We start from the raw sequence: 27,783 nt of genomic DNA on the forward strand, positions 1-27,783 counted from the left end.
TGGATTACATAGATATTGTTCCTCTGCCCTACATAGTGAACAATCTGGTGGGAAGTCGTCCACTCTGCAGCTTTACAAAAATATTACAATAAAAGTAAAAAAAACAACAACACATGGAATCGCAGTTTGTCTTTACTTTGGCTCAGTTGATTAATACGTTTGTATCCAGTTCGATCTGTCTGTGTTTATTATGTGAAAATATGAAAGTCTGTGTTCAAATAGCCGGAGACGTCACATACATACCAACAGGGGGAGAGATGGCTGGATTCCTGTGTCAGTGTTACTTGAGCCATTATCATAAGGGACAAAGCTCGTAGAGGAGACTTCCACAGAGCACTTACTGATGGAGTTACACTTGGGAGGAGTAAAGATTATGAATGCGTTTCGGAGAGACGGATGCATCTGACGGTGAATCAGACTGCAGTCCATCTTGAATGCTGCTTTGCATTTACACTTGGGCTGTTTTGCTATTCAAAAGCCATACAATCCGCACAAGATGCATGAACTGGCCAAGTATAAATGGGGTACAAGTGTTTTAGTTGCATAATGTTAACCAGAGCTTAACTACAATGCAATTGCCATGCACGGATACTGCAGATATCAATATTGTAAAGAAATGTCAGCGTCCAAACTTCAGAATTGTTGTCACTGAATGTAATCTGCTGTTCTGAAGAACTGTTTAATGTCAGCATTCTGTTTGGCGCAGTCAGGTGAGAAACTACCTACATGATGTCGTTCTGCACGCCAGTCATCGGGCAGCCACAAAAAAGGTCCGTCTGTGTCTGAACAAACTGCTGCTGCACTCATGCAGATCAGATGCACGATAAACAACACGGCCACATCAGCAACGGCTGTAACTGTGAACAGCACAAATACAAGATAGATAAATGATTAAATCATGAAGGGAACACATTACTGTTAGTCTTTCAAATTTAACAATTCCCTCGTTTTCATCTGAAGATCCTAGAAAGACGACACAGATAAAACGTATTACACATTCCACTGTGTTTTACACATACAGCGCGTTTTCTAGCTTCTGTTATGGCTGTATTTGGGACACGTTTGTAACACTGGTCACTCATCCTGGATCCTTTTTCTCTGCTCCTCTACAGTGTTTAGGATCTATTATCTGTTCTCTGTATGTCACTAGTTGTGCATGTAGCAGAGCTAAGTCTTCATTCAGTCCAGCTGCACTTAAGGTAATAATCACATACCCTGCGTGTGTGTCAGTAAGGAAGATTTTCTATCATCTCCTTTGTGTTTTTATCAAATTACAACAGCACAATTACATTTTAACATCATAAGTTTATTATCATTGAACCATGAATTAACCAGAACTTGACATTTCATTTCGTCTACGAGACAGAACTAAAATAACTGTCCGGTGGAAACATCACATTTCCTGTGTCAGAGATACGTGTGTGTGTGTGTGCTATATGGGGAATCATGAAAGCAGCTATGCAGAAATGTGTGAATGTGCGCGCACACCCTTGCTGTTTGTGTGAAAACCTTTTATATCCTCTAGGTCACTGACAAAAACATCTTTATTTTTATGCTTCATAAATACGTTTCTATAGTTTATCTGAAGGGTTTCATAATTCCAATGACCGAACCACTGAATGCCTGAATTTAAGTCAAGTTTAGGTCAAGTGAGGTTCTTCAACTAACAGTAACAAAGGCGTTTAAGAGTGCATCTGTGTTAGTTTATCCGGCTGCAACTTCCTGGTTTGAAGGCTGCTCAACTCAAAGACGAACAAGCAGACAGAGAAACCTGGTCAGGTTCAGGAACGTTTTCAGTTTTTCAAAATGCCTGCAAGTGTTCCTGCTGCACCAGATTCGAAGTTGAATGTGAGATATACCCGAAAAGTTCAAGAGAACAGAGGAGCGGGAGAGGACAACCAGGTGGAGATCTTAGAGGATCAAGAGCATCGCGCTGATCTTGGGTCACAAAAAGCCAGTAAGTCCAAACTGATGTTGGAAAAGGGAAGTTAATGTCACATTTTGTTTGGCTATATTAATATTAGACATTGAGTGAAAATTCACACTTCATCAGTCAATTCACCACAAGTCACTATTGACTTTGGGTCATTATCAGGTGTCCTGGTGCTGTAATCTGGTGCCACGAGAGTCCTTATTCTTAAGGAGAGAATAACAATGAGTAACAAAGACTCCACAGTTCAAAGTGGCCACTTTAAAAATGTTGTCTATGTATTTTGCCTCTGTAGGACCACACACTCCAAAGGATCCTGTCAGAAGGTGTTTTACTGCAGTGACTCTGGGAGTGATGTATCTCCTGATATTGGCTGGAGTCTTCATACGCTGTGAGAATTAAGTTTTTAATCCAAATTGTCATAACGTGGGTCCCTCTCCGTTTTTTGTAATGTCATGTTTTAAGCTTTTTTTCTGTTAGATGACATAATCGGTGCACGTCTGTCAAGTCCTCCTCTTGTTCAATTTCCCAAAATACACCCGGACAACTCAAATTTTCAACTTAATCACTTTTAATTTTCTTTTTGGCTTTGTCAGTTGATCAGTAAATTAGGTTGTAAACCTTTAAAGACAGAGAAACAAAAGTTACCATTTTGACTAAACATTTCCAAATGTTTTAGTAAAGTTTTAACATAATTTTAACATTTTTAACTTGTACTATCCTTTTCTATCTTATGCATTTACATTTTTTCAAACTCAAAATAAAATGTAGCACAAACTCATTTAAACACAAAATCAATGAAGTCAATGCTGCAGTGTGTTTCTTAGCCAATCTACACAGCAGTTAAACATACTTGTCCAATTAAACAGCATTTCAAACATCATACAATTAAATAAAACATTTCACCGACCATTGGCGTCTTGGGATTGAACCTTAGAGTGAACTTGGAGTGTCTTCTCTCTGAAGTTTCTTTGTTTAAATGAATGATAACCTCCATGTCTTTACAGGTGCTTTCAATCAGTGACAATGACTGATCTGGTCATAAGCAGCCAGTTTGCTGCTGCTGGTGCACTTTGGGAAGTGTAGTTCTTTTAGACCTACTCCTGAGATTCAGCTCAACACCTCCCACTTGAGCTCCTGGTTTTTCCAAATCCAGAGAGGTCACACAAGCCCTTGGTCCTTTGCTTGTTCTTCAATGGGAAGTAGAATGACAAGGCGTCTGACATCTCTATGAAGAATTGTGGCTGGGATTCTGGTTTGAAGCCTCTTGGTTATTTCACTATTTGCTCTTGTGGTCCCTTCTTTGCCATTTGCCTTTGTGATGTGAACAGGATAGCTGGGAAAAGTCTTCACAAGCACATCTCTTACGATGCCTTTGTTGTCAGCATTGACACTGACCACTCTAGCCAGCTTGTACTGTCCTCTCAGGGCATTTTGGTCAGCCAACCAGACCACATCTCCAACCGCAACATTTCGCTCTTTGGTGTGCCATTTGTTTCTTATGAACAGATTAGGTCCAGCCAATTGGCTCCACTTCTTCCAGAAATTGCTTACCTCTGCTTGAATATGTTTAAGTCTTTTGTAAGGGTAGCCATCAAACTGGAAATCTCCAGGGTCTCCCTTTGGATTGGCACGTCCTAAAAGCAGAGAATTCGGGGTGATGTACTCTACACAGTCTTCTCTGCTTTGAGTTCTTGCATCGATGGGTCTCTCATTTGCAAGGTTGGCTACCATGAAGAGAAAAGTTTGGAATTCTCCCCATGTGAAAACACCATCTCCACAAAGGTTGCTCAATGCCCGCTTCACTACTTTGACAGCTGCCTCTGCTGCTCCATTCCTATGGGGAGAGTCTGCAGGGTGGATCTTCCACGACCATTCTGTACCATGCTTGGCAGCTGTGACTTCAAGTTCAGATTTGTTTAGTCGGTCAAGGAATTTGTGAAGCTTCTCTAGAGCAGGTTTTGCTCCCACAAAGTTAGTGCCAGGGTCTGACCAGAGTTTCCTGGGGTGTCCTCTCAGTGAAGTAAACCTTTGATAGGCTAGTAGGAATCCTTCAGATGACATGTCACTCACCACTTCAGTGTGTATGGCTCAGGAAGCCATGCAGCAGAAGACTATTCCCCATACTCTGAGTCTAGTTCTCCTCTTGACCTCATCTTTCACTTCATAAGGGCCGAACAGGTCCATGGTGGTGAATTCAAAAGGTGCAGCTGGGGCTGTTCGCTCTAGAGGCAGGTCAGCCATGATTTGTTGACACCGTTTTGCTCTGTTTTTCCTGCAAATCACACAGCTATCAACCATTTTCTTGGCAAGTCTACGGCCTTTTATTACCCAGGCTTTCTTCCTCATCCGGAGAAGAGTTCCTGCTACTCCCTCGTGGTTTACTTTGTGGGATTCTTGTGCCAGCAATGTAGACACCCATGCCTCAAATGGTAAAACTGGCACTGCTGTTTTATCTTCATTGAACGTCTGAATTCTGCCTCCACAAACTAGCAGTCCAGACTTCACATCTTTGTATACTACCAGTCTGCTTAGAGTTGTGTCTGAAAAGGTTGTACCTTCTTGAGCTGCGAGGAAGAGGTCTTTGAGTGCATCTTCTTGTTCTTTGACAGTCAGCACAGCTTGCTTGGGTGATGTTACCTCCCACTTTGACTGTTTAGGGGCCCGGCACTTCTTCTTCTTCAGCCACTGCTTGGCAGCTTGACAAACCCATGCAATGACTCTCACCAGTTTTGACAGGCTACTGAATCTTCTTACTTCCACAAGATCTTTAACCCAGCCAGTGGGCTTCCTTTTAGAGAAAGAGTTGGGTTTACCACAGGTCTTTCCTCTTGAGTTCGACTTTTGGACTTTCCTTAGTAGCTTGTAGTTCTTCTTTCTGCTGACCCCTTCTTGCTTGAGCTCGTGTTAATGCACCTGAGAATGCCTTCCTCTGGAGCTTGTTTACACTCTCCCTGGCATGAGCTGCAACCTCTTCAGCTGATTTTATAGGCCACTCCTCCACTGGCCACTTCAGGAACTCTGGTCCATTTTGCCATGTGGAATTCTCCTTCAAATCTTCAGGAGCGCCCCCTCTTGTTATAATATCAGCTATATTTAGATCTCCACTAATCCACCACCAGTCTTGCACTGGTCCAGCCTTCTGGATTTCACCCACTCTATTTGCAAAGAAGGTTTTGTACCCATAACTGACTCTTTGAATGGCTCCCAAGACCGTTTGACTGTCAAGTAGATGGAACCATCTCTCGATCTTCATCCGAGCATGCTTTTCCACATACTTTCTGATCCTGGCTGCAAAGACAGCACCACAGATCTCAGCTTTTACAGCTTCTCCCTTCTGATCCAGGGGTGTCAGCTTGGCTTTTGATTCAACGAATCGAACTTCAGTGCCTTGATTTGTCTCCCATCTTAAGTACATCACAGCTCCAAAGGTTTTGTCACTTCCATCAGAGAATGTGATGCCCCACGGTTTCCCTACCCAGCCAGCTGGTGTGAGACTCCTGTGGAATTTCACCTGTCCAAGCTGCACATATTCTTCAAAAAGCTGTATGGCTTCTTCTCTGAGCCTTTCTGAGAGAGGTTGGTCCCAGGTTTCTTGGGTTAGTTTCCCACCCCTCCCTCTTGGAATGCTTTTCTAACAAGAATGGCTCCCTTCTGTTTGGCAGGTGTAACTAATCCAATTGGGTCATACAGTCCAGCTACTTGGCTTAAGAGAGCTCTCCTAGTCAGTGGATTAGGTGTCTCAGTTCTCACATCCTCCTTGAGAAGATCTTTTCCAACTCTCATCTTCTTCTTTCTTTTGGAAAAGTTAACTGAGGTTAACATGTAGAGCTTGTCTTCATCCACTTGGTAGCCGATGCCCAAGGCTTTGTTTTCTTCGTCCCTCATTTGATTTGGAAGAATTAAGGTGGTTCTACCTTGTTTCTTTGTTAGAACCTCTGCCTCTATTCCTTGCCTCCCACTTTGCCCTGACCGGACCCATGGCTTGAGAAAGAAACCTCCAGCTTTTAAGATCTCTTCAACATTTGCTGTGATTTTTTCCAGTCTATCTAGGTCATTTTGGGAGGTTAAGAGGTCATCCACATAACTGTCCTCTTCAATGACTTTGCGCTCATCCTCCAAGTGAATAAAGTTGGGCAGCCGTGCTGTTTCCCTCATAGCCAACTGAGCAATGCAACCAGCAGGTCTGTCCCCAATGTTGACTCTGGTAATTGCATATTCACTTATCTCTTCATCTGGGCTGTCCCTCCAGAGGAACCTGTGAAGATGCATCTCACGCTCCTCCAGCCATACAGAGTTGTACATCTTTTTGATGTCTCCTAGAGAGGCATGCATCCCTTCTCTGAACCTCAGCAGGACAGCTCTGATAGGGTTGAGAACGTCTGGTCCCTTGAGAAGAAGATCATTCATACTCACGCCTTTGTATTTCTGGCTACTATTCCATACAATACGAACTGGTGTTGTCCCCGAATGAGGGTTTGGCGCCACTAGGTGGCTTACGTACCACACTGGTCCATTCCATCGGTCCATGATTTTGTTGGTGAGTTTTATGGCTGCGCCTCGTTCCACCATTTCATGGATCTGGGTAGCATATGCGACTTTCCATTCTGGCTCTTTGCTTAGTTGCTTTTCCATCCTAAAGAAACAAGCCTGGACTGCACCTTTGTTGTTTGGGAGAGAGGCTGGATCTACCGTCCAAGGATACTTTGCATCCCAATGTGGAGCTGGTGTGTGATCATCCCCTTCTTGTAGGTGAGGCCTCCCTTGATGACCTCAAGCTCCTCTCCTCTGCCAGGGTCATTTCTTTTCCTCCTGGTGGACAGTTTCCACATCGGCATCCTCCACATCTTGGCTCACATGCAGCTCCGATGCTGTCCCAGTGCCACCACTCAAGGAACTCACGGTTACTAGCAGCTGTAAATTTGGCCTGAGCCACATCCTCCTGCTGTAGCTGGGTTGTGACAGTTGTTGGACTTGTGATTTCTTGATATTTGACAGCTGCTGTCCTCATGGAGTGAGCAAAGTGTGTTTTGGACTTATATGCTGCAACCTCCACTTCTTCAAACAAGTCGGGATGTGCTCCACCCACTGTCTTCCCCAATGGACCCTCCCACAAGACGAGGTCTCCGATGATTTTTACTCTCTGTGGAGCGAGTCTTCCCTCTCTGTGGCTAATGAGAAGTTCAACCTCTTCTGGTCTTTCCAATTCTTTAAGTTTGACTTCTGGGAAGAATTTTTCAACTTTTCAGGTTCAATTACTTGATGCACTCTGGCGATTTCATCCAAGCCGTAGCAGACCATTTCATGAGCTCTCTCTGTTCCTTTAGGAGTCTTAACTCTGACCTTGAGGAGATACCTTTGTGTGTTCACCTCCATGGTCATTCCACCAACCCCATGCACAACTAAAGTTATTTTCTCCTTTCTTAGCTTCAGTCTTTCTGCAGCCTTATGGGTAATGTAGTTTGTGTCTGAAGCCAGGTCAATTAAAGTCCCAATCTTCTGCCCTGCGTTTGCAGTGACTTGCATCAACATCATGATGACAGGAAGTTCAGAGAGTCCATTTCTCTGCAGTAGCTCAGACTGACCTGAAGCATCAAGTGTCACTGCAGTTTTGTTGGTGTTGGTGAAAGCCTTTCTGCATCGATCTGCCATTTCTGGGGAAAGTTCAGACAAGATCTCCTCTTGTTCCTCAGTTAGTTTGCTTTCACATTTGCCATCCTTTCCACTCTCTTTCCCTCTTTTCACTTCTCCTTTTGGGCAGAGGAAAAAATGGTGGTCTGGGGCACCACCTTCCCTTCTACAGTCTTTATTTCTGCATAGGAAAGTGTCTCTGCAGTATCCATCTCCATCATGGCATACAAGACATTTTCTGCATGTTCCCAGCTTTCTCAATACAGCTTTTTTTCCAGGTAGCTTAAGTCTTTTGAACTTTCTACAGAAGAAGATTTTGTTGTTGTGCCCACTATCACCACAGACAGCACATACCTCATCAAGCTCTTCTTTCTTTGTAGTTTTTGTTGAAGCAATCTTTCTGTCATACTTCTTGTCTAAACGATCTGGTTTGTCCATCTTCTCCACAGTTCTGAGCTGTTCGAGTCTCTCCTGTATTTCTTCTTGATTTTTAAGGAACTTCCAGAGCATGTCAAAGTGGTTATCTGATGTGACATTGTTTCTGGGTTCAACCATGAACATCAACCAGTCTCTTTTAATAAAGTCAGGCAACTTGCTTTCAATGGATCTAATTACCAGTGGGTTCTTTATGGCTCCAGAGTTTCCTAACTCTGTGAGATCTGCTAGGGCCTTCTCCACTGACTGTATGAGGTCAATGACCTTTCTTGGCTGGTTCACATGGCCCTTCACATGTGGCATCTTCTCCAGCTCTTCAAGGATTTCCACAGTGATGGTTGACTTGTTGCCATATCTGTTCTCCAGGACTCTGAACATGTCATTGGCAGTGTTGTATGTTGAAAGTCTGAGGTCTTTTGAGATTTTGTCATCCACACTCTCCAAGAGTTGAATTTTCTTAACTTCAGGTGATCCGGATGGTTCTCCTGCCTTTGCAGGCTTTCCCAGTCTTTCCTCCATCTGTGATATTCTCTCTTGCTTCCATTGAAGATAGGTAGAGTGGTTGGCTTGATTCTCACTAATGGTGCGGATGCTGCCAGTTGGGGTGGTAGATTCACTCCTGTGCCTTGCTCATTGATCGTCCGTGCAGTGGCAAATTCAGCTCTCCTTAATTCTAGCCTGTAGTAGGATGCTCTTACATCCTTGACTCTTCCATCTAATTCATCCTTTAATTCCACAGGATCCATCTCTCCCATGTTGACACTGCTGAGATGGCCTCTTTTATTCTCTTCTCCAAGAGAGCAAGGTGCACTTCATAGCCCTCCAAATTAGCACTTTCCACAGGTACATCAGCCGCTCTATCATCGGCTTTTTCTGCTTCTACGATTGCCACAAGAAGTTCACTTCTTCCATACCTCGACCACAGGTTTGTTTGAACAATGTGCCTTATCTCTGCCAACTTTGTTTCGCCTTCTTTTACAGATCTATCAATGTCAGCCTCTTGCTGTTCGTCAAGACCTGCTTCCTTATCCTCAGTCTTGATGTCAGCCTCTAGTCCAATCCTGTAGTCATCATTGGCATCGAGCATCTTTCTGAAACAGTTCGAAAGCTTAGTGAATTCCTCCCTTAACTCCACTTGAAGCATGCTGCTTGCTTCTCTTGAAATTAAGTTGCCTTGTCTGGTGAAGTTGCTTTTGCAGTGGTCCTCTCCTTTTGAGCTGCTGGACCGACTTTCCCAAGACATCTTCTGCCATCTTGATTTACTCTGCGTCAACAGCTTATTTCTGGATTTGAAGCCGTTTATCCTCAGGGCCAGGCCGCTCCGTGTGGTTTACAACTGTCAAGTCCTCCTCTTGTTCAATTTCCCAAAATACACCCGGACAACTCAAATTTTCAACTTAATCACTTTTAATTTTCTTTTTGGCTTTGTCAGTTGATCAGTAAATTAGGTTGTAAACCTTTAAAGACAGAGAAACAAAAGTTACCATTTTGACTAAACATTTCCAAATGTTTTAGTAAAGTTTTAACATAATTTTAACATTTTTAACTTGTACTATCCTTTTCTATCTTATGCATTTACATTTTTTCAAACTCAAAATAAAATGTAGCACAAACTCATTTAAACACAAAATCAATGAAGTCAATGCTGCAGTGTGTTTCTTAGCCAATCTACACAGCAGTTAAACATACTTGTCCAATTAAACAGCATTTCAAACATCATACAATTAAATAAAACATTTCACCGACCATTGGCGTCTTGGGATTGAACCTTAGAGTGAACTTGGAGTGTCTTCTCTCTGAAGTTTCTTTGTTTAAATGAATGATAACCTCCATGTCTTTACAGGTGCTTTCAATCAGTGACAATGACTGATCTGGTCATAAGCAGCCAGTTTGCTGCTGCTGGTGCACTTTGGGAAGTGTAGTTCTTTTAGACCTACTCCTGAGATTCAGCTCAACAACGTCCGTGTATTTTGTAAAAACGTCATGTGACTTTCTTTCTGCGATTGGTGGTGTCTTCGGTAGTTTTTGGTCACTATATTGTCTGACACTTTTTATTCAGACTCCAGTGTTTCACCACACAGATTTCACCTTTGTGTGGTGTCGAGGACAGCAGCTCACTGAAATGCTGCTGTCATGAAAACGAGAACCAAGTCAGTGTGAATACTCACTTTAAAGGAGTATTTTGAGCTGCAGCCAGCTCAGAGCCAAGCTGCTGCACTGATCACTGCATGCTGGTTTATTGCTGGAGTTGTGTCTCAGCAGCAAACCAACGTGCGACTACCAGAGTGCATCCTTCTGCGCTGCTCAGCACGGAAACGCTGACCGTGGAAACAAAGGGAATACTGTACTCAAAACACATGAGCATCGGAAGGAACCCCTTCTGTTTGGGTAACTCAGACTAATGAAGCTGTTTTTATGTCCCTAACGTTTTACACTGCAGTTCAATTCAATTTTATTTATATAGCGCTAATTCATAACACAGGTTATCTCATTGAACTTTTCATATAGATGCAGGTGCAGACTGCACTCTTTACAGTGTTACTTACAGAGACCCAACAGGTCACGCTAGGAGGGGCTTACTTCAGAGCCAGTTCTGAGAGGAGGAACTAATCATTCATTCCTTCTCAACATATGGCATGAGTCAGAATGTATTCTTGAAGAGCATGTAGATAACATCTTTGACAGCTAAATATACTCCTTACCTAAAATAAACATTTCTCGCTTAAAAGCGAAGGCGAAGCGAGCTTATCTGTATAGCACATTTCAACATCAAGGCAATTCAAAGAGCTTAACATCAAACATAAAAGCATCATGGGGCAACATAAAGACATTTAAACACCCTTAAAGAGTTAAATAGAAAATAAAAACAAGATAAAAGTGAAGTGTGAGAAATGAGTCATTATTCGATGTAATGAAAGGCAGTTATCCAGTAGTTACGACCCCTCCACATACGCGGCAGGTTAAAGGACAGGTACACCAAATAAATTAATTATAGTTTGAAATAGTGAGAGTGATATTTAATTATGCAGAGGAAGTAACTTCATTCTGTCTTTAGACTGAAGCGAATGATTTGGTGTTGGTGTGTTTCTTTTGTTGCTGTGGTTCTCACCAGATATTTCAGTCACTTTGGAAAAAGACGAGCTGCAGACCAGATACGACAGACTGAGCGACAGCTACAGCCAGCTCCAGGGAAAGATTTCAGGTAAGAAAGGTTTCAAAATAAATAAGCAAATACCAAAATACACAGGATCACACTTCGCACTGCTTATTTATTAAGCATACATATTTTCACATTGTCTTACTCTTTTATCTATTGTTGTTTTTCTCAAGACATGGCAGTCAACAACAGCCAGTTACGGGATGAAGTGAAGCAGCTGAAGGACAAAATTGAAGGTGATGAAAGTTTCAAAACTAACAGTGAACACCAGTATCACACCGATTCACATGACGGAACTTCACTGTGCCTTTACTTTTAATTACAATTCTTTATGCTGTTGAACTGTTTTTCTATGTGTTGATTTTTGTTACAAATAAGATACAAAACCTGAGTGAAAATAAAAGTATTTACAGAGTAAACAACCTGAAAGGAAAAGTGGCAGGCAAGAAAGATCTGAAACTAAACAGAGAAACTACAAGTCTTATCAGTTCGACAGTGAATGACATGAAATCTATCTTTAAAACACTTGTTTGACATAAAGGGAAGCGGTGTCCTGAAGGATGGACGAGATTTGGATGCAGCTGTTACTTTAAATTCAATGAGGAGAAAACTTGGCCTGACAGCAGATCTGACTGTCAGAAGAAAGGAGCAGATCTGGTGACCATAAACAACGAAGAGGAACAGGTGAGTGTGTTTGTTACTGAGTGTGGGAACTTAGACGTATCTGCCAGTGATCGGTCACGTGTGTTTCTGACCTGCTGCCAGTCTGCTTCCTGTCTCGACCCTGTCACATTTATTTGTCCGTTTGGTCTGCCTTCAGCTCCCGACCTGTAAGCCTGTTCATGGACTGTTGATTCTAGTAAAATACCTGTAATTCAGCCTGCTTTGACTCCATTACACATGTGTCTTTACGATCATGCTGTCGTGTCCAGTGCTCAGTGTGTGCTGTACAGGTGGAGCCCCCTTGTGTTTGTTGTGGCTGATTGTCAAAGTGACAGTGATAACAAACAAAAACTACAGTCTGACTGTTTGTCATGATGTTGTATTATTTATTGGCTCATACCAAACTGCACGTTTGTACAGTATATTTGGTTGTATTGTAACAATGGTTGGTCTACAGGAGGAGCTGAATTTCATCAGTCCTTTGAGTGTTTCTGATATATGCACCATGGAGGAACTGAAAAGTTGCAACAGATTTTCTTTTTCCTTCAGACATCACACATGTACTACAATAGAATTCCTGAATTATGAACGGAGAAATGATTATTGTCTCTTGCCAACTGCTAGAACTTTGTCAATAAGCTGAACGTGAATGGAGAGTCCTGGATTGGTCTATGGAAAACAAATACACAAACAGGACGGGCATGGAAATGGGAATGGGTGGACGGATCACCGCTGACAGAAACGTGAGACATTTTAAAGGTTTTTTGTTTCCATCACAATTCCATTTGTCAGTAAAATAAGTTTTAAAAAGTAGGATAAAAGCAAATGAAAAAATAAACAATTTCATCAATACAGATTATATCAATTTACAAAGCTGAATTATGGGTTAAAGGAGTTATTAAACTTTTTATTAATTGCAGATAATATAAATATCTGAAGTGAAATCCAAAAGTTTACTTCAAATTGAAAATAATCAGGAGTGACATCATTTTATTTGTCCTACAGGTTCAGGGCAACAGGATCGCCAAACCAGTACCAGTACGCTGCAGCATACTGGGATCAACAAGGACGATGGACACTAAGAAATTATTATTATGATTTTAAGAACTGGATCTGTGAGAAACAGATGTCCTGCATTCTCTGATGACAGAGGGGTGTGTAGCGTTGGATCAGCTTCATCAAATCTGACCAAATCACATTTTACATTTGTTCAGCTGTTTATTCTGTGTTGCATGCTAAATAACCTGGATTACATAGATATTGTTCCTCTGCCCTACATAGTGAACAATCTGGTGGGAAGTCGTCCACTCTGCAGCTTTACAAAAATATTACAATAAAAGTTAAAAAAAAACATGGAATCGCAGATTGTCTTTACTTTGGCTCAGTTGATTAATACGTTTGTATCCAGTTCGATCTGTCTGTGTTTATTATGTGAAAATATGAAAGTCTGTGTTCAAATAGCCGGAGACGTCACACACATACCAACAGGGGGAGAGATGGCTGATTCCTGTGTCAGTGTTACTTGAGCCATTATCATAAGGGACAAAGCTCGTAGAGGAGACTTCCACAGAGCACTTACTGATGGAGTTACACTTGGGAGGAGTAAAGATTATGAATGCGTTTCGGAGAGACGGATGCATCTGACGGTGAATCAGACTGCAGTCCATCTTGAATGCTGCTTTGCATTTACACTTGGGTTGTTTTGCTATTCAAAAGCCATCCAATCCGCACAAGATGCATGCACTGGCCAAGTATAAATGGGGTACAAGTGTTTTAGTTGCATAATGTTAACCAGACCTTAACTACAATGCAATTGCCATGCACGGATACTGCAGATATCAATATTGTAAAGAAATGTCAGCGTCCAAACTTCAGAATTGTTGTCACTGAATGTAATCTGCTGTTTTGAAGAACTGTTTAATGTCAGCATTCTGTTTGGCGCAGTCAGGTGAGAAACTACCTACATGATGTCGTTCTGCACGCCAGTCATCGGGCAGCCACAAAAAGGTCCGTCTGTGTCTGAACAAACTGCTGCTGCACTCATGCAGATCAGATGCACGATAAACAACACGGCCACATCAGCAACGGCTGTAACTGTGAACAGCACAAATACAAGATAGATAAATGATTAAATCATGAAGGGAACACATTACTGTTAGTCTTTCAAATGTAACAATTTCCTCGTTTTCATCTGAAGACCCTAGAAAGACGACCAATTAAAACGTATTACACATTCCACTGTGTTTTACACATACAGCGCGTTTTCTAGCTTCTGTTATGGCTGTATTTGGGACACGTTTGTAACACTGGTCACTCATCCTGGATCCTTTTTCTCTGCTCCTCTACAGTGTTTTGGATCTATTATCTGTTCTCTGTATGTCACTAGTTGTGCATGTAGCAGAGCTAAGTCTTCATTCAGTCCAGCTGCACTTAAGGTAATAATCACATACCCTGCGTGTGTGTCAGTAAGGAAGATTTTCTATCATCTCCTTTGTGTTTTTATCAAATTACAACAGCACAATTACATTTTAACATCATAAGTTTATTATCATTGAACCATGAATTAACCAGAACTTGACATTTCATTTCGTCTACGAGACAGAACTAAAATAACTGTCCGGTGGAAACATCACATTTCCTGTGTCAGAGATACGTGTGTGTGTGCTATATGGGGAATCATGAAAGCAGCTATGCAGAAATGTGTGAATGTGCGCACACCCTTGCTGTTTGTGTGAAAACCTTTTATATCCTCTAGGTCACTGACAAAAACATCTTTATTTTTATGCTTCATAAATACGTTTCTATAGTTTATCTGAAGGGTTTCATAATTCCAATGACCGAACCACTGAATGCCTGAATTTAAGTCAAGTTTAGGTCAAGTGAGGTTCTTCAACTAACAGTAACAAAGGCGTTTAAGTGTGCATCTGTGTTAGTTTATCCAGCTGCAACTTCCTGGTTTGAAGGCTGCTCAACTCAAAGACGAACAAGCAGACAGAGAAACCTGGTCAGGTTCAGGAACGTTTTCAGTTTTTCAAAATGCCTGCAAGTGTTCCTGCTGCACCAGATTCGAAGTTGAATGTGAGATATACCCGAAAAGTTCAAGAGAACAGAGGAGCGGGAGAGGACAACCAGGTGGAGATCTTAGAGGATGAAGAGCATCGCGCTGATCTTGGGTCACAAAAAGCCAGTAAGTCCAAACTGATGTTGGAAAAGGGAAGTTAATGTCACATTTTGTTTGGCTATATTAATATTAGACATTGAGTGAAAATTCACACTTCATCAGTCAATTCACCACAAGTCACTATTGACTTTGGGTCATTATCAGGTGTCCTGGTGCTGTAATCTGGTGCCACGAGAGTCCTTATTCTTAAGGAGAGAATAACAATGAGTAACAAAGACTCCACAGTTCAAAGTGGCCACTTTAAAAATGTTGTCTATGTATTTTGCCTCTGTAGGACCACACACTCCAAAGGATCCTGTCAGAAGGTGTTTTACTGCAGCGACTCTGGGAGTGATGTATCTCCTGATATTGGCTGGAGTCTTCATACGCTGTGAGGAATTAAGTTTTTAATCCAAATTGTCATAACGTGGGTCCCTCTCCGTTTTTTGTAATGTCATGTTTTAAGCTTTTTTTCTGTTAGATAACATAATCGGTTCACTGTGGTATTTTATTTCTCTTGTTGTGAAGCACTTTGTACTTTGTTTTGAGCTTTGTTATTTCAGCTATAAAAAGAAATGCAGAAGAGCAGAACACAGATGGAAGAAGTCAGGTCTCCAGGTCCACTTTGTGGCCATGAAAGAGTTATTAAACCTTTATAATAGGATGGTGAAGGATGCACGAACTTGCCATTTCTCTGCACTTATTTCTGCCCATCAGCACAACCCCAGATTCCTATTTAAGACTGTGGATCAGTTAGTTAACCCAGCCTCTCCTTGTGCCCCTGCTGAGTGTGATGCTGATTGTGAAAAGTTTTTTGCACTTTGCTGGAAAGGTGGAGTTAATAAGATCTGATATCACCCCCAACCCTGCCTTTTTAGATGTGGATCACCTGCTCAGGGATTCGTTGAGCAATTTTTCTGCTGTTACTCTGCCTGAACTCGCAGACATCATGTCGTTTATGAGGGTGTCTGCCAGCCCTCTGGACAAAATCCCAACTAGGTTTTTATTGGAAGTTATGGATTGTATTACTCCCGTTTTACAAATTATTTTTAACAGCTCGCTGTCTACTGGCTGCGTCCCTGATTACTTTAAAACTGCTTGTGCCCAGCCAGTCCTAAAAAAACCTGGGATTGATCCCACCCTCCTGGATAACTATCACCTAATCTCCTTTTATTTCAAAGATTCTCGAAAAATTTGTATCCAAGCAGCGTCTTGCTGCTGTGGAAAACAATAATACCTTTGAAAAGTTCCAATCTGGCTTTCGTCAACACCACAGCGCTGAAACAGCCCTTCTCAAAGTCCCTATTGACCTTTTAATGAATGCAGACGCAGGCATGTGTTCAATTCTTGTGCTGCTGGACTTAAGTGCTGCCTTTGACACAATTGATCATGGCATTCTTTTAGATAGACTGAGGCACTGGGTGGGCACATCTGGCACTGCACTAGACTGGTCCTCATCTTATCTGTCCAATAAGAAATTCTGTGTCAGCATTAATAACTTCATGTCATCCTTTTCCCATATCAAGTACGGTGTGCCTCAAGGTTCAATTCTGGGACAAATACTGTTCTCCTTATACATGCTTCCTTTGGGTGATGTAATCCGCAGACATGGTATTTCTTTTCATTGTTATGCGGATGACACACAGTTGTACCTCCCTGTCAAGCCCACTGACCTTAGTATGCTGAGTTCTCTGCAGGACTACCTGTCTGACAAAAAATTGGATGTCGATAAATTTTCTTCAGCTCAACTCAAATATAACTGAAATCCTTGTTATTGGGCCCCAACATATCACTTAACAAATACTGCCATCTACTGGTAACCTTTCACAACATATCAAGCCTGTTGCAAGAACTCTTGGTGTCCTCTTTCAAAGCAATTTATGTTTTGAGCAACATATTACTAAGCTCGTCAAATCATGTTTTTATCACCTCAGAAACATTGCAAAAATCTGATCTATTCTAAATCTTAGTGATGCAGAAACTGTTGCACATGCTTTTATCTCCTCACGCCTTGATTATTGTAACCTGTAGCACGTTCACTTGTCTTAATCAAAAAACTTTGACACGACTGCAGACTGTACAAAACTCAGCTGCTAGGCTGTTAACCATGACCAAGAAGTACGACCACATAACACCTGTTTCAGCCTCTTTACATTGGCTCCCTGTTTGTTTTAGGACTGATTTTAAGATCTTGTTGATTACTTTTAAGGCTCTTCATGGCCTGGCTCCAGACTGTATTTTAGACCTTGTAATCCCTTATGAACCTTCACGTAGTTTGAGATCTTCGGGCAGGGGTCTTCTGTCTGTTCCTGAGTCCAGGTTGAAAACTAAGGGGGACAGAGCTTTTGCCATCAGGGCACCGAGGCTCTGGAACAACTTGCTTGAAGAAATTAGGTTGTCTGAGTCAGTGTCTTTGTTTAAGTCTCTTCTCAAAACACATTTTTATCGGAAAGCATATCCTAATTTTACCTGAACTGGATGTTTATTTTATTATTATTTATTATTATTTGAGTATTTCATTTCTTTATATTTAATCATTCACTGTGGTATTTTATTTATCTTGTTGTGAAGCACTTTTTACTTTGTTTTGATAAGTTTGATAAGTTTTATTATCATTATTATTATTATTATTATTATTATTATTGGATGTATAATGACTCTCAGCTTTGAAACAAAGTATAGCGGCAGATCATTCCTTATTTATTCCTTCATGGACATGAGTTGTTTGGAAATGCAGAATGATTTGGTGTTGGTGTGTTTCTTTTGTTGCTGTGGTTCTCACCAGATATGTCAGTCACTTTGGAAAAAGACGAGCTGCAGACCAGATACGACAGACTGAGTGACAGCTGCAGCCAGCTCCAGGGAAAGATTTCAGGTAAGAAAGGTTTCAAAACAAATAAGCAAATACCAAAATACACAGGATCAAACTTCACACTGCTTATTTATTAAGCATACACATTTTCATATTGTCTTACTCTTTTATCTATTGTTGTTTTTCTCAAGATATGGCAGTCAACAACAGCCAGTTACAGAGGAGTTACGAAACACTGAGTAAAAATCACAGCCAGTTATGGGATGAAGTGAAGCAGCTGAAGGACAGAATTGAAGGTGATGAAAGTTTCAAAACTAACAGTGAACACCAGTATCACACCGATTCACAAGATGTAACTTTACTGTGCCTTTACTTTTAATTACAATTCTATATGCTGTTGAAGTGTTTTTCTATGTGTTGATATTTGTTACAAATAAGATACAAAACCTGAGTGAAAATAAAAGTATTTACAGAGTAAACAACCTGAAAGGAAAAGTGGCAGGCAAGAAAGACCTGAAACTAAACAGAGAAACTACAAGTCTTATCAGTTCGACAGTGAATGACATGAAATCTATCTTTAAAACACTTGTTTGACATAAAGGGAAGCGGTGTCCTGAAGGATGGAAGAGATTTAGATGCAGCTGTTACTTTAAATTCAATGAGGAGAAAACTTGGTTTAACAGCAGATCTGACTGTCGGAACAAAGGAGCAGATCTGGTGACCATAAACAACGAAGAGGAACGGGTGAGTGTGTTTGTTACTGAGTGTGGGATCTTAGATGTATCTGCCAGTGATCGGTCACGTGTGTTTCTGACCTGCTGCCAGTCTGCTTCCTGTCACGACCCTGTCACATTTATTTGTCCGTTTGGTGTGCCTTCAGCTCCTGACCTGTAAGCCTGTTCATGGACTGTTGATTCTAGTAAAATACCTGTAATTCAGCCTGCTTTGACTCTTTGCATTTAGGTGCACTTCCTTGTTGCTTTTGTACGTGAGCTATGACATAAGGTTCCTTTGAGGCTGTTAATATTATTTTCATAGTCATTTTCATATATGGGGTGCACGGTGGCAGAGCGGCTAAAGCTCCTGCCTCCCAATAAGGAGATCGTGGGTTCGTGGGTTCGATTCCCGGACCAGACCAACATCACGCAATCTCTCTGGGTGGAGTCTGCATGTCCTCCCCGTGTTACCGTGGGTTCTCTCCGGGTTCTCCGGCTTCCTCCCACCGTCCAAAGACATGCATGTGTAGGTTAATTGATAACTCTAAATTGCCCGTATTGAATGAATGTGAGAGTGAATGGTTGTCTGTCCTTGTCTGTGTCTGTGTTAGCCCTGCGACGAGTTGGCCACTGTCCAGGGTGTACCCTGCCTAAGGCCCAAAGTCACTGGGATAGGCTCCAGTCACCCGCGACCCCTAACAGGACCAAGCGGTAGAAAATGGATGGATGGATTTTCATATATTTTCCATTGATTCAAAGACTTCTGCATGGAGAGAATCCTAAGGGGTTTAGAATTTATTGAAAAAAAGAGGCAATGGAAATATTCGAATATTAATAAACACAATTTTAAAAGTTTGGACAAACCCTCAAAACACGTTAATTTTCCTTTTGAAAATATATTGTGATAAAATGAAATTTTAATATTCTTATGAGCACTTAACGTGCAGTTCCTTCTGCTTTCTCCACCTTCCTCCATTACACATGTGTCTTTACGATCATGCTGTCGTGTCCAGTGCTCAGTGTGTGCTGTACAGGTGGAGCCCCCTTGTGTTTGTTGTGGCTGATTGTCAAAGTGACAGTAATAACAAACAAAAACTACAGTCTGACTGTTTGTCATGATGTTGTATTATTTATTGGCTCATACCAAACTGCACGTTTGTACAGTATATTTGGTTGTATTGTAACAATGGTTGGTCTACAGGAGGAGCTGAATTTCATCAGTCCTTTGAGGAGCTGAATTTCATCAGTCCTTTGAGTGTTTCTGATATATGCACCATGGAGGAACTGAAAAGTTGCAACAGATTTTCTTTTTCCTTCAGACATCACACATGTACTACAATAGAATTTCTGAATTATGAACGGAGAAATGATTATTGTCTCTTGCCAACTGCTAGAACTTTGTCAAAGAGCTGAACGTGAATGGAGAGTCCTGGATTGGTCTAAAGAAAACACATACACAAACAGGATGGGAATGGGAATGGGTGGACGGATCACCACTGACAGAAACGTGAGACATTTTAAAGGTTTTTTGTTTCCATCACAATTCCATTTGTCACTAAAATAAGTTTTAAAAAGTAGAATAAAAGCAAATGAAAAAATAAACAATTTTATCAATACAGATTATATCAATTTACAAAGCTGAATTATGGGTTAAAGGAGTTATTTATCTTTTTATGAATTGCAGATAATATAAATATCTGAAGTGAAATCCAAAAGTTTACTTCAAATTGAAAATAATCAGGAGTGACATCATTTTATTTGTCCTACAGGTTCTGGGCAGCAGGATCGCCACACCAGCACTGGGACTTGTACGCTGCAGCATGCTGCAATCAACAAAGACGATGGACACTAAGCAAAAACTATGATCTTAAGAAGAACTGGATCTGTGAGAAACAGATGTCCTGCATTCTCTGATGACAGAGGGGTGTGTAGCGTTGGATCAGCTTCATCAAATCTGACCAAATCACATTTTACATTTGTTCAGCTGTTTATTCTGTGTTGCATGCTAAATAACCTGGATTACATAGATATTGTTCCTCTGCCCTACATAGTGAACAATCTGGTGGGAAGTCGTCCACTCTGCAGCTTTACAAAAATATTACAATAAAAGTAAAAAAAACAACAACATGGATTCGCAGGTTGTCTTTACTTTGGCTCAGTTGATTAATACGTTTGTATTCAGTTAGATCTGTCTGTGTTTATTATGTGAAAATATGAAAGTCTGTGTTCAAATAGCTGGAGACGTCACATAGTCCAGAGTCAAACGGAGTTTCGTGAGTGTAGCTTGATGTGCTTCTCAGAGACATGGCTAAACCAGGATATCCCGGATCATAACGTTTCCATCGACGGCTTTCAGATTGTTCAGGCCGACGGGGATCACACCGGGAGCGGTAAGCGGAAAGGCGGTGGGCTTGCTGTTCTGGTTAACAACAGATGGTGTAGCCCTGGTCACGTTACCATTAAGCAGAGTATCTGTAGCCCGGACATTGAACTGTTAGCTGTGGGACTCCGGCCATATTATCTGCCACGTGAATTTTCACATGCCATTGTTGTGGCTGTTTACATCCCCCCCACTGCTAACCCGGCATCGGCGTGCAACGCCATTCACACCTCCATAGCACATCTCCAGACTCAACACCCGAGTGCACTCATTTTAATCTCGGGTGACTTCAACCATGTCAGTGTTTCAACAACACTGACTAATTTCACTCAGTATGTGAGTTGTCCTACTAGAGAGGAGAGGACACTGGACCTGCTGTATGCTAACGTGAAGGATGCATACAGCTCTTCCCCCCTCCCCCCTCTGGGTAGGTCAGACCACAACCTGGTTCACCTCAAATGTGCCTCTGGTTAAAAGGCAGCCTGCGACCACAAGGACAGTGAGGAGATGGTCAGAGGAGGCCTATGGGACACTGCAGGAATGTTTTGAGGTGACAAATTGGGATGCACTCTGTGAGCCTCATGGAGAGGACATTGAGGGCTCACTGAGTGCATCACTGGCTACATTAACTTCTGTGTGGACTGCAATGTCCCAACCAAGATGGTCCATTGTTACCCAAATAACAAACCGTGGGTAACAAAGGACATCAAGGACATCCTGAATGCCAAGAGAAGGGCCTTTACTGATGGTAATAGGGAGGAGGTGAGGGCAATCCAGGCTGACCTGAAGGTGAAAATCAGGGAAGCCAAGGAGAAGTACAGGAGGAAGCTGGAGCGGAAACTCCAGCAGAACAACATGAGGGAAGTCTGGAGTGGCATGAAGACCATCACTGGCTTCAGACCGACTTGCAGCAGAGGAGTTGAAGGCAGCGTGGACAGGGCCAACGAACTGAATCTGTTCTTTAACAGATTCGACACACCGGCTCCTGCTCATCCCCCATCTAACTCAGCTGCTGTCAGCCCTCAAGCTCCTCTGAGTACTCTGCTCCCCCCTCCCCATCAGGCTAACGGCCCTCTCCAGACCGACGACTCCCCTCCTCCCCCACCTGTAACTTCTGCTGTGTGCCTGACTGCTGACCAGGTGAGAGGACAGCTGATGAGGCTCCACTCAAACAAGGCTGCAGGCCCCGATGGCATTAGCCCCGGGGTGCTAAAAGCCTGTGCCCCCCAGCTATGTGGAGTCCTTCAACATGTCTTCAACCTGAGCCTGAGTCTTCAAAGGGTCCCCGTTCTGTGGAAGACATCTTGCCTCGTTCCTGTGCCGAAGACGCCACGCCCCAGTGGCTCCAAGGACTACAGACCGGTGGCACTGACCTCCCACATAATGAAGACCCTGGAGAGACTAGTGCTGGAACAGCTGCGGCCCATGGTCAGACCCCTCCTGGACCCCCTTCAGTTCGCCTACCAGCCCCGGCTGGGAGTTGAGGACGCCATCATCTACCTGCTTAACCGCATCCACACCCACCTGGACAGGCCGGCAAGCACGGTGAGGATCATGTTTTTTGACTTCTCCAGTGCTTTCAACACCATCTGGCCTGCCCTGCTGGGAGAGAAGCTGGCAGCGATGCAGGTGGACGCCCCCCTTGTGTCCTGGATTGTGGACTACCTGACTGGCAGACCACAGCACGTGCGCCTGCAGCACTGTGTGTCAGACAGCGTGGTCAGCAACACTGGGGCCCCTCAGGGGACTGTCCTCTCTCCCTTCCTCTTCACCATCTACACCACGGACTTCAGCTACCACACAGAGTCCTGCCACCTTCAGAAGTTTTCTGATGACTCTGCTGTGGTGGGATGTATCAGCGGTGGTGATGAGTCGGAGTACAGGGCTGTGGTGGGTAACTTTGTTTCATGGTGCGAGCAGAACCATCTGCAGCTCAATGCGACAAAGTCAAAGGAGCTGATTGTGGATCTACGGAGGGCCAAGGCACCAGTGACCCCGGTTTCCATCCAGGGGGTCAGTGTAGACATTGTGGAGGACTACAAGTACCTGGGAGTACACTTAGATAACAAACTGGACTGGACCAAGAACACTCAGGCTGTTTACAGGAAGGGCCAGAGCCGCCTCTATTTTCTGAGGAGGCTGAGGTCCTTCAACATCTGCCGGACAATGCTGAAGATGTTTTATGAGTCTGTGGTGGCCAGTGGTATTCTGTATGCTGTTGCATGCTGGGGCAGCAGGCTAAAGGTAGTGGACGCCAACAGACTCAATAAACTGATCCGTAAGGCCAGTGACATTGTGGGGGTGGAACTGGACTCTCTGGCGGTGGTGTGAGGAGGATGCTGGCCAAACTACACGCCATCTTGGACAGTGTCTCCCACCCGCTCCATGACGTGCTGGTCAAGCAAAGGAGCACCTTCAGCGGAAGACTCATCCCACCAAAAAGCACCACAGAGCGCCACAGGAAGTCATTCCTGCCTGTGGCCATCAAACTATTTAACTCCTCCCTCTAAGGGTTAGTCTGTTTGACCCTAGGTCACTAAACTGGACATTGAGCATTACATCTCCGCCATAATTAATAATAATTGTGCAATATTCTGTGTACTACTCCCGTGCAATATTAGTTTTCCCTTGTTAGTTTTTCTTATTTATTGTTACTGATACTATATACCTCAATTACTCTCGACAGTACATGCACCTCCGCTTATTACTATTATTTATTACATAATTAGTTACATTGTATTTTATACTGTACTTTCATCATCAACCAGTAAACCCACTTGGTACTCGACACTTAGTTTATCTTATACTTATACCGACATGATACTTAATTTATTTCTGACCTGTTTATAGTGTTTATAGTGTATCATATCGTTTTCTAGTACTTTCTCCTGTGTGCACTGACGTAAAGGCAAGCTACTGTAATAAAGAGTTTCCCTACGGGGATCAATAAAGTATTTCTGATTCTGATACATACCAACAGGGGGAGAGATGGCTGATTCCTGTGTCAGTGTTACTTGAGCCATTGTCATAAGGGACAAAGCTCGTAGAGGAGACTTCCACAGAGCACTTACTGATGGAGTTACACTTGGGAGGAGTAAAGATTATGAATGCGTTTCGGAGAGACGGATGCATCTGACGGTGAATCAGACTGCAGTCCATCTTGAATGCTGCTTTGCATTTACACTTGGGTTGTTTTGCTATTCAAAAGCCATCCAATCCGCTCAAGATGCATGCACTGGCCAAGTATAAATGGGGTACAAGTGTTTTAGTTGCACAATGTTAACCAGACCTTAACTACAATGCAATTGCCATGCACGGATACTGCAGATATCAATATTGTAAAGAAATGTCAGCGTCCAACCTTCAGAATTGTTGTCACTGAATGTAATCTGCTGTTTTGAAGAACTGTTTAATGTCAGCATTCTGTTTGGCGCAGTCAGGTGAGAAACTACCTACATGATGTCGTTCTGCACGCAAGTCATCGGGCAGCCACAAAAAAGGTCCGTCTGTGTCTGAACAAAGTGCTGCTGCACTCATGCAGAACAGATGCAAGATAATAATAATAATAATAAAACTTTACATATAGAGCACTTATCAAAACAAAGTACAAAGTGCTTCACAACAAGAGAAATAAAATACCACAGTGAATGATTAGATAAAAAGAAATAAAATGCACAAAATACTCAAATAATAATAAATAATAATAAAATAAACAGCCAGTTCAGGTAAAATCAGGATATGCTTTCTGATAAAAATGTGTTTTGAGAGACTTAAAAGAAGACACTGACTCAGACAACCTAATTTCTTCCGGCAAGTTGTTCCAGAGCCTCGGGGCCCTGATGGCAAAAGCTCTGTCCCCTTTAGTTTTCATCCTGGAAACGACAGAAGACCCTTGTCCAAAGATCTCAAACTACGTGAAGGTTCATAAGGTATTACAAAGTCTAAAATATAGTCTGGAGCCAGGCCATGAAGTAAATTAAAAGTAATCAACAAGATCTTAAAATCAATCCTAAAACAAACAGGGAGCCAATGTAAAGAGGCTGACACAGGTGTGATGTGGTCGTACTTCTTGGTCATGGTTAACAGCCTAGCAGCTGAGTTTTGTACAGTCTGCAGTCATGTCAAAGTTTTTTGATTAAGACAAGTGAACAGGCTGTTACAATAATCGAGGCATGAGGAGATAAAAGCATGTACAACAGTTTCTGCATCACTAAGATTTAAAATAGATCGGATGTTTGCAATATTTCTCAGTTGATAAAAACATGATTGGACAAGCTTAGTGATATGTTGCTCAAAACATAAATTGCTATCAAACAGGACACCAAGATTTCTTGCAACAGGCTTGATATGTTGTGATGGGTTACCAGTAGATGGCAGTATTTGTTTAGTGATGTGTTGGGGCCCAATAACAAGGATTTCAGTTATATTTGAGTTGAGCTGAAGAAAATGTATCAACATCCAATTTTTAATGTCAGACAGGCAGTCCTGCAGATAACTCAGCATACTAAGGTCAGTGGGCTTGACAGGGAGGTACAACAGAGGTCATCTGCATAACAATGAAAAGAAATACCATGTCTGCGGATTACATCACCCAAAGGAAGCATGTATAAGGAGAACAGTATTGGTCCCAGAATTGAACCTTGAGGCACATCATACTTGATATGGGAAAAGGATGACATGAAGTTATTAATGCTGACACAGAATTTCCTATTGGACAGATAAGATGAGAACCAGTCTAGTGCAGTGCCAGATATGCCCACCCAGTGCCTCAGTCTATCTAAAACAATGCCATGATCAATTGTGTCAAAGGCAGCACTTAAGTCCAGCAGCATAAGAATTGAACACATGCCTGCGTCTGCATTCATTAAAAGGTCATTAGTGACTTTGAAAAGGGCTGTTTCAGTGCTGTGGTGTTGACGAAAGCCAGATTGGAACTTTTCAAAGGTATTATTGTACAGCAGCAAGACGCTGATTAGATACAAGTTTTTCGAGAATCTTCGAAATAAAAGGCAATTTGGAGATTGGGCAATAGTTATCCAGGACGGTGGGATCAATCCCAGGTTTTTTTAGGACTGGCTGGACATAAGCAGTTTTAAAGTAATCTGGGACACAGCCAGTAGACAGCGAGCTGTTAAAAATAATTTTAAAGGGGCGCAATACAATCCATAACTTCCAATAAAAAGGGATTTTGTCCAGAGGGCTGGCGGATACTCTCATATGAGACATGATGTCTGTGAGTTCAGGCAGCGTAACAGCAGAAATTGCTCGAAGAATCCCTGAGCGGGTGATCCACATCTAAAAAGGCAGGGTTGGGAGTGATATCAGATCTTATTAACTCCACCTTTCCAGCAAAGTGCAATAAAAACTTTTCACAATCACCATCACAATCAGCAGGGGCACAAGGAGAGGCTGGGTTAACTAACTGATCCATAGTCTTAAACAGGAATCTGGGGTTGTGCTGATGGGCGGAAATAAGTGCAGAGAAATTACATGTTCTTGCATCCTTCACCATCCTGTTATAAAGGAGTAAGAACTCTTTCATGGCCACAAAGTGGACCTGGAGACCTGATTTCTTCCATCTGTGTTCTGCTCTTCTGCATTTCCTTTTACAGCTTCGAATACTGTTATTTAACCATGGCTGTTTTCTAGTCTTTGGGTTTGGTCTATTTTTCAGAGGAGCTATGAGATCTAAGGTTGAAGAACACAGGTAGTTAAAAGAATCAACCAAATCGTTGGTGTTGGATGAATCAGGAAACATATTTCCAAGAGAATTGAACAGTGTACAGAATTTAGAGGCACTATGCTCATTAAGGACGCGTGTGTACTCAGAGCGGGATAAGACAGTACTAGCGGCCTGTAATTCACAGTTAAAAACAATGCACAGGTGATCGAATACAAACATGTCCCTGATTTCCACAGATGGAGTTTTCAGGCCCAAAGTAAAGACTAGGTCTAAGGTGTGGCCACGGGAATGAGTTTGGCCAGACGCATGTTGTTGAAAGTTAAATTCATGATATTTAAAAAAATCAGCAGCAACGGCATTAGAGGAGTCATCAACATGAATATTAAAATCACCACAAAGAACAATTCTATCATAATTTAAAACATGACTGGATAAAAACTCGGAGTTCCAACAAGAAGGAGCCAGCTGATTTAGGGGGGCAATAAATAATAGCAAATATGACCGGGAGGGGGCCACCAAGTTTAAACATGAGCACTTCAAAGGAGGAAAAATCATTGCAAGCTATGAGGTTACACTTTAAATGCTTCCTATAGACAGTAACAAGGCCCCCACTTCGACCACAAACCCTAGGGCGGCTAAAGCAGTCATAATCAGGAGGGCACAATTCAGCCAGCTGACTGTGATCACCAGGACGTAACCAGGATTCAGTTAAAAACATAAAATCTAAATCAGTAGAAGAGATAAAATCATTTAAAATAAACGTTTTGTTAGAGAGGGATCTTACATTGAGAAGAGCCATCTTAAAAAGTCTGTGCTGCTTCAGATTTGAGGTTGAGACTGGAGGTAGGGTTCTGGCCCAGATCTTTATTAAGTTATTATTATTGCTGTGTCAGCTGTGTCTGTTTCGCATTATGGACCTATGCAAAATTACCACAGGAATTTTAAAAGTAGCACTAGAGGGATCCGGGCTCCAAATAGCAGCATTACGATCAGTCCACAAGGGACTGTTATCACAAGTTAGTGATAGCAGAGGGTGCGTGGCAGTTTTTAGTGGGCAGAGAAGAGGAAGAAGAAAAGCGAGGGGAAACAGGTGTTGTAAATAGTCAACTACATGAGGAGGAGGACAGCACAGCGTGCTGCATGTTAGCCACCAGCATGCGACTACCTGACTTGTTTGGGTGAAGACCATCTCGTGCAAACAAGGAAGAACGATCCC

At 42.3% G+C, this 27,783-nt stretch overlaps 3 protein-coding genes across 10 annotated transcripts in view; 2 read left to right on the forward strand and 1 right to left on the reverse strand.

Annotated features, from left to right (window-relative positions):
* LOC122864185 (collagen alpha-1(XIV) chain) overlaps positions 1-27,783 on the reverse strand; it is a 216,780-nt gene that overhangs the window by 47,783 nt on the left and 141,214 nt on the right. The gene's annotated exons all lie outside the window — the stretch shown is intronic.
* LOC122864191 (CD209 antigen-like protein E) lies at positions 1,568-13,157 on the forward strand. Its single transcript, XM_044171377.1, has 7 exons — positions 1,568-1,957; positions 2,226-2,321; positions 11,109-11,198; positions 11,327-11,389; positions 11,695-11,837; positions 12,441-12,559; positions 12,822-13,157. Exons 1-7 carry the CDS (start codon positions 1,807-1,809, stop codon positions 12,958-12,960), a joined length of 801 nt encoding a protein of 266 aa, XP_044027312.1. The 5' UTR covers positions 1,568-1,806; the 3' UTR covers positions 12,961-13,157.
* On the forward strand, positions 13,861-20,626 carry LOC122864190 (CD209 antigen-like protein C). The gene is made up of 7 exons (XM_044171376.1): positions 13,861-15,003; positions 15,272-15,367; positions 17,762-17,851; positions 17,980-18,084; positions 18,390-18,532; positions 19,899-20,011; positions 20,274-20,626. Exons 1-7 carry the CDS (start codon positions 14,853-14,855, stop codon positions 20,416-20,418), a joined length of 843 nt encoding a protein of 280 aa, XP_044027311.1. The 5' UTR covers positions 13,861-14,852; the 3' UTR covers positions 20,419-20,626.

The sequence above is a fragment of the Siniperca chuatsi genome, linkage group LG17 (genome assembly GCF_020085105.1).
Source record: "Siniperca chuatsi isolate FFG_IHB_CAS linkage group LG17, ASM2008510v1, whole genome shotgun sequence".
NCBI classification, from domain to species: Eukaryota; Metazoa; Chordata; class Actinopteri; order Centrarchiformes; family Sinipercidae; genus Siniperca; species Siniperca chuatsi.